At 38.7% G+C, this 6,474-nt stretch overlaps 1 protein-coding gene and 1 long non-coding RNA gene across 7 annotated transcripts in view; one reads left to right on the top strand and one right to left on the bottom strand.

Moving 5' to 3' along the window:
* Positions 1 to 1,556: 1,556 nt before the first annotated feature.
* On the bottom strand, positions 1,557 to 2,246 carry LOC112453465. The gene has a single exon (XM_025014250.1). It carries the CDS (start codon positions 2,244 to 2,246, stop codon positions 1,557 to 1,559), a length of 690 nt encoding a protein of 229 aa, XP_024870018.1.
* Positions 2,247 to 4,014: 1,768 nt separating this feature from the next.
* Positions 4,015 to 6,474, top strand: part of LOC112453466 — a 3,137-nt gene continuing 677 nt past the window's right edge. Inside the window, exons 1-4 of one of the 6 annotated variants that reach the window (XR_003040622.1) lie at positions 4,015 to 4,216; positions 4,303 to 4,426; positions 4,779 to 4,953; positions 5,043 to 5,151. This is a non-coding gene — a long non-coding RNA (uncharacterized LOC112453466). The remainder of the gene's footprint in view (positions 4,217 to 4,302; positions 4,427 to 4,778; positions 4,954 to 5,042; positions 5,152 to 6,474) is intronic. The other 5 variants (XR_003040623.1, XR_003040624.1, XR_003040625.1 and 2 more) reach the window with 5 other exon arrangements.

The raw sequence follows: 6,474 nt of genomic DNA on the forward strand, positions 1-6,474 counted from the left end.
TCTGAAAGTATTGTACGCTTGGTTATAACGTTATGAGAAGGATCAGGTGTATATGAAAAACTAAACGTATCCTTAGACTGATTCCATTGAATTTCCAGAATAGACGTATCCATGTCGCCGTTGATCGTTACTGATTCGCTATTTTGATTATCAACCGGCTTGATTAATTCTGGGCAATTGGAGGCCCATTTGCTAAGCTCAAAGCAACCTAGTCGCAATAGTTGTATGACTTGATCGCTTCTTGCAAGGTATCCGCTCCTGTGAGCACGTAATCGATATAACAACCGCGTTTGATATGTTTCGCCCCGATAGGAAAATTAACGGCATTTCGTTCTGTTAAATCATCTACGCACCCGGTTGCCAATGAAGCAGCTGAGGCTGTACCGTATGTGACGGTAAGCATTTCGTAAACAAGAACGATATTCGTGGGATTCTTTCGCCAAAGGATGCGTTGTAGGCAAGTCTGCAAAGGATGTACCAGTATCTGGCGATACATCTTTATTATGTCCGCGCTAAAGACGTAGATAAAAATACGAAATCGTAGCAGCACGGATGCTAGATCGGATTGAAAGACAAGTCCTACCATTAGAGCATCGTTCAGAGAAACACCCGTACTACTCGGAGAACTTGCGTTAAATACAACTCGGATTTTCATTCCTTGACTCGTAGCTTTGAATACGCAATTATGAGGTAAATAAAATGATACCGAATCCTCATCGCTTGGAGGATCTATACGACACATGTGACCTAGCGCTAAGTATTCATTGATAAATTGCGAATATTGAACCTTTAGTTCGGGATCGCGTTGGAATCTTCTTTCGAGACTCTTTAACCTTGACAACGCGATAGTCCGCGAATCCCCGATTTTATTGATAATGTGCTTCTTTATAGGAAGTTTGACTACGTATCTACCTTGGGGGGTTTGAGACACATTACTCGAGAAAGTTGTTTGCACATCCTTTCTTCCAGGATGTAATTGTTTGAGGATCCATCGGGATCATCCAGCCGCCAAAATCGGCTCAATTGTTCGTGCAATTGAATATTAGTTAATGACGCGTGGCAAGCGTGTAACTTTAATGACGATTGTAAGTGATCGCCCAGGAGCCCCGCTAGGATCCATCCTATAATCGCGTTTTTTGTAACAACGGGCGATTATGTGAAGCCTGGATCTGACCTACGCACAACAGATCCCAAAATAGTCCCGCTCCGATCAATATGTCGATCTCGGAAGACACATGAAATTGAGAATCTGCTAAATTGATATTGTGTGGAAATTCGAAATCGCTCCGTTTCAACGTGAAAGCCGGAAGCTTATCTGTAACGCGTTCCGTGACGATACATTCAATGGTAGCCGCGTATGAATCTTGACGAGATTGCAATTTAACTTGAACTGCTTGAGTGGATGTCGTGGAAGTACCGCTCATGCCGGTTATTGATACGTTTAGATCTCGCGGTTTTAACCCGAGAACAGTTAGAAACTTGGAAATAAAATGCGCTTGTGACTCGCAATCTAATAACACTCGACAGGAATGCCGCGACCCTTTGTTATCGTACGCTTAAACTACCGCTGTCGATAATATGATATGGCTGCCGTCGATCGGCCTTGAAGCATGTGTTACCAGAACGGCGGGGGCGCTATTCGATTTTGACTCGTCACCGCTCTTCGCCCCGTCGGCCAGTTCGGTGGATTTACTCGGTGCATGAAGTAACGTATTGTGTTTGGCTCGACACACTTTACAACAGCCCGATGTACAGTTACTAGCATTATGTGTAGTAGTTCGCAAGCAATTGAAGCAAATGTGGCGACTACGAACTTCTGAAATTCTTCGCGGGATCGAAAGCGCTAAAAAGTCCTTGCAATAGTAAATGGAGTGCTCTCCTTGACAATAAATACATTTCGTTTTGACCGTTGAAACGTGTGACGACTGACGCTTGCTGCTTGACTGCGCATCAGTCGCCTTTGAATTCGCGGCGTTCGACTTGTTTGTCGCTTCAAGCATCTGGCATCGATGCGTAATGAAATCGAAAAATTGTTTTAGCGAAGGTACCTCGGTACCCGTGAAAGATGATTGCCATTCGCGTAGGGAAAGCGAATCGATCTTTGCACTTAGAATGTGCACTAGGAGGTCGTCCCAATGAGCGGTTGGACGCCTCAAGGCTTGAAGGGCATGCAAGTGCTTTGTGTCACCGTCCGCGATTTGTCTCAACTCGATACAATTTTCTTTTGTCATGGAAGGCAATTCCATTATTGCTTGAATATGCTTTTGAACGATTACGCGCTTGTTATCCTATCGCTGTTTAAGCAACGTCCACGCGACTTCGTAATTAGTTTCTGAAATTTTGAGTGAATGGATCACGTCACTCGCGTCACCCGTAATAGAGGCTCTTAGATATTGAAACCTCTGTATATTGCTGAGAGACGCGTTAGAATGTGACCGATTGGAATGTATCGAAGAACGGGAACCATTCGTCGTATTTTCCTGTGAAAGTAGGGAGATCCAGTTTTGGTAAACGTACGTTAGTTAAAGTATTCGAATTCTCGTGGTAACTTGATACCGACGCAGGCGATGCAGTGGCACTGCGCGGCGGTCGCGAAGGATTTAATGCCTCTCGAATTTTGGCGGCTAATGCATAGAAAGCGTCCTCGAACGCGGCGCGATCGTTGGCTTCGGCTTCCTCTAACATTTCCAATCGTGATTGTACGGAATTGTATTCCGGTCAATATTGGTCTAACTTTAATTTACGCTCCTCTAGCTGAGCGATTATTGAGGGATTGATAGCAGCTATCGAATCCACGTACGTTCTTATTCTGGTGCAAGAACCTTTGATTACGGCGCGCTGCTTTTTCAACACGGCACTTGCTTCCTCGGTAGCCATTTCGCGGGGGAAGGGAACTCTATTTACGCGACAGAAAAAAAAGATCTGATTGGCACGCAACACTGAAAAGTTGCCCTTACCTTATTGACGCGCGCACGCAAATATACTAGGTGTGGCGTTCTCGAAAAAGGCCTCCCTCGTGAGGCGGATGTGTCGAAAGAAGCCGTCCGCTCGGTCGCTGCAACTCCCGGTGTCGGCTGCTGACCTCTTCGACAGGGTCTCTGCACCTCTCGATGTCGTACGTCAAGTCTCTGAACTCGTAATCTGCACCTCCCGATGTCGATTGGATTTCCCTGAGTTGCCTTCTTGACGGAAATCTTTGTCTCGGAAACGAGTATGGCCGCTTGGCTGTGCGACGATCTCGGTGCCCGGAAACGAGTATGGTCGCTTGGCTGTGCGACGATCTTGTTGCTCTGCGTTACTGAACTGCGTCCTTGCAATGACGCTGCGGAAGTTCGTCGGCTCGTGATAACCTGAGGCTGTGGATATCTTGTATATCCGGCTCGAAGGACTAAAGTTTGTAGAATGCGGGCGCATGCCCCCCACGTGCGTCTCACGGAAAGATTGCTTCGTAAGAACGTGGTCGAGAAAACTGTTTTTTCCTCTCACTTTATTTAATGAACAAAAAGCCGCAGTCAGCCGATTCCGCTGATACAATCGTAGAAACGAGTATGCTTGAATAACGCACACACAAAAAATATTTTGGACTCTCCGCGATGTTACGCCTTGAGTCTCGCAGAGCTATCTGAGGGGGCGAGGCGCGCGGAGGGAAACAGGAACGGACCGGCACGCAGCGCGCGCGAATAGGCGATTGATGCCGAGCGCGACCGAACATTCGCGAGCCTATCGTCACGAAAAAATGCACGTCGCGCACACGTGATTTCGTCGAGGGAGACAGAAAATAAACATGCTATACATCCCAGTAAGCAAGGAACATTAAATTAACGTTTAGAAATATTGACTTTATGTGTATTTTTTAAACGTTTTTTAATAATATTATACACATATTTGAAAAATATTATTTCGTAATATGATTTTTCTGAATGTTGTTAAAATATTTTGAAAACGTTACAGAAAATATTTTTCAAATGTTACTCTGACATTTATTTGAGATCAATGCAACAGTTCAAAATTCCTTGTAATTTGGACTCAGAAATAACGTTGGTAGTATATTAATTTTCTGTTGTTATAATGTTATCGTTTTATATTGTGCGCAACGCTCATCGCGACAGCCATGATGTACATGATTATCCTACATACGATGCGTGAGTGCGTATACACGTGTGTCAATCGAGGAGTGCGGAGTGCTCTTTATTTACAGCATAATTATATATAAGTAGTAACTATTATATTCTAAAAGTTGTATATTAATGATAAGAATTCAATTAACCATATACGTGCTATAATTATTTTTGCTATGAATAGTAGCTGGTGATGTAGGATTCATTTTCCGATTTACAAGAGAGATTTACAAAAGAGATGGAAATATCAATTAATTTTTTTACGTTCTATAATAGATTTGTCCTTGGACATTAAAAATATCATCAAGGTTCGTCAATGCTATTATTTCAATGGTACCAAACAGTGTAACTTCCTATAAAATAACCTCAAAATTTAGCAAAATATGTAAATGATAACGTATAAATAAGCTGGTACACTATGTATGAAGACGATTTGTTGATGTATTGTGCGGCTTTAATACATCATTGTTTGCATATATCACTGTAAAAGTAATTTAGTATAAAATTGGTATAAAGTTGATAGATATGTAACAAACGATCAGTACAAACAAGACCAAAACTGACTTTTTATTTATTTCTATATTTTTTTCACATATATGTGCTATAATCACACTCTAAAGTATATAAATAGATTATTGTAAGCATATTTTATATGTACAGGGCAATGAATATGTCTTAACATATGGGATCAATTGTTGTATCAAATTCAAAAAACCACCATTTGAAAAATTTGACCCTGGCTAAGATAAACATCAGTGAACAATATATTATAAGGAAAACTCTGTACAAGATACTAGAAATGCTAAAAGATGACCAAGAAGCTTTTACACAAGTCGTAAGTAAAGCTGCTTATTATAATTAAATTATGTATATATTAAATTGCAACTTTTTTCTTATCTAAACTATATTGAATTCTTGTTTTAGAGGCTATTAGACAACAATCCCTTGTAATACAGAGAAAGACTTGGAACACTCTATAATGGAATAGCTTAGATTTGCAAACATCCGTAAACAAAGGAAAAAATCTTAAAAGGTAAAAAAGTAATATAATGTATTTATGTCTGTTAAGTTAGCACCCTCCATAAAAAACCGGAATAACACATATGCAGAAATTAAGTGTTCTTTATGCGTTAATTATGTGCTCTATTCACGATTTTTGTGCTCGAGCGGTTTCGTGGGAAATTGCAATTGAAACTGAGGGTGCTGGCTTAAAGTAAGCTAGCACCCCCACTCATTAAAATTACATATAAAATAAAAAACTCAATATGCTAGAATTATATGCTTTTTATGTGCTTTCAAATGCCTCAAACAAAATTAGTCTATCTGTAATAGTTTAAAAAATATACGCAAAAAAAGATATATATACTACTGATATAAGAATAAAGTATCAGTTAAAATAGAGAAAGCGAAATAATTCTTGTCTTAAAATGTTTCTCGATTAATGTGTTCTCGAAATATGCACAATGAAATTTTCGTGCTTATCCCCTTCGACCGACCTGAACGTGAGTACCCCATACGTACAAGAGTACCTAACCAGTTAAAATACAGGTAGCAAATTGGTTTTAGTCTTAAAATATTTCTCAATTTATGTGCTCCCGAAATATGCACAATGATTTTAAAAGCATAAAAATCACATTAATTTTTTTTGTTAATGTAATTTTTTGATACAAATTTTTTAAATAAACAATTATATATGTAATATCTAAATATTCTATTACCATATTCTTTTATACATCATAAAACAAATATATCCTTCAAGTATTAGTCACGCAATTGTAGCGTGAACTGTACTATCATTCATGTAATATTATCATGAAAAACAATACACAAGAGATTCTATATAAATACAAATTAAAGTTTACTAAAGAGTAACTAATTTTAAAAATTACATTTTGTTTCTATTATTAGAAAGGGAATGTTAAAAATTAATTAAACATATGTTTACTTATATGTATTTATATATTGTTCAGAATCTCAGTGACCCGTTCTCCATAATATTTAGCAACTTTGCAATACTTACTCCTAACTCATATTAAATAACTTTAAAAATGTATACAAATACATATACAAATACATATAAATAAAAATTTTTCTGAAATCTTATTAAACAAGTTAATCAATACATTAACCAAAACAAAAATCTTATTCTGTTTATTTTGAAAACACATAAGTTGAGGAACATTTTAAGACTAAAACCAATTCGCTATCTATATTTTAACTGGTACTTTATTTTTATACGTATGGGGTGCTCACGTTTGGGTCGGCCAAAGGGGATGAGCAAAGAAATCTCATTGTGCATATTTTGAAAACACATAAATTGAGGAATATTTTAAGACTAAAACCAATTCGCTATCTG

This window comes from Temnothorax curvispinosus, unplaced genomic scaffold, assembly GCF_003070985.1.
Source record: "Temnothorax curvispinosus isolate PA1 unplaced genomic scaffold, ASM307098v1 QBEX01004391.1, whole genome shotgun sequence".
Classification (NCBI taxonomy): domain Eukaryota; kingdom Metazoa; phylum Arthropoda; class Insecta; order Hymenoptera; family Formicidae; genus Temnothorax; species Temnothorax curvispinosus.

Coding starts and splice junctions, on each gene's coding strand:
- LOC112453465 (XM_025014250.1), bottom strand. CDS start 2,246: ATGGAATTGCCTTCCATGACAAAAGAAAATTGTATCGAGTTGAGACAA.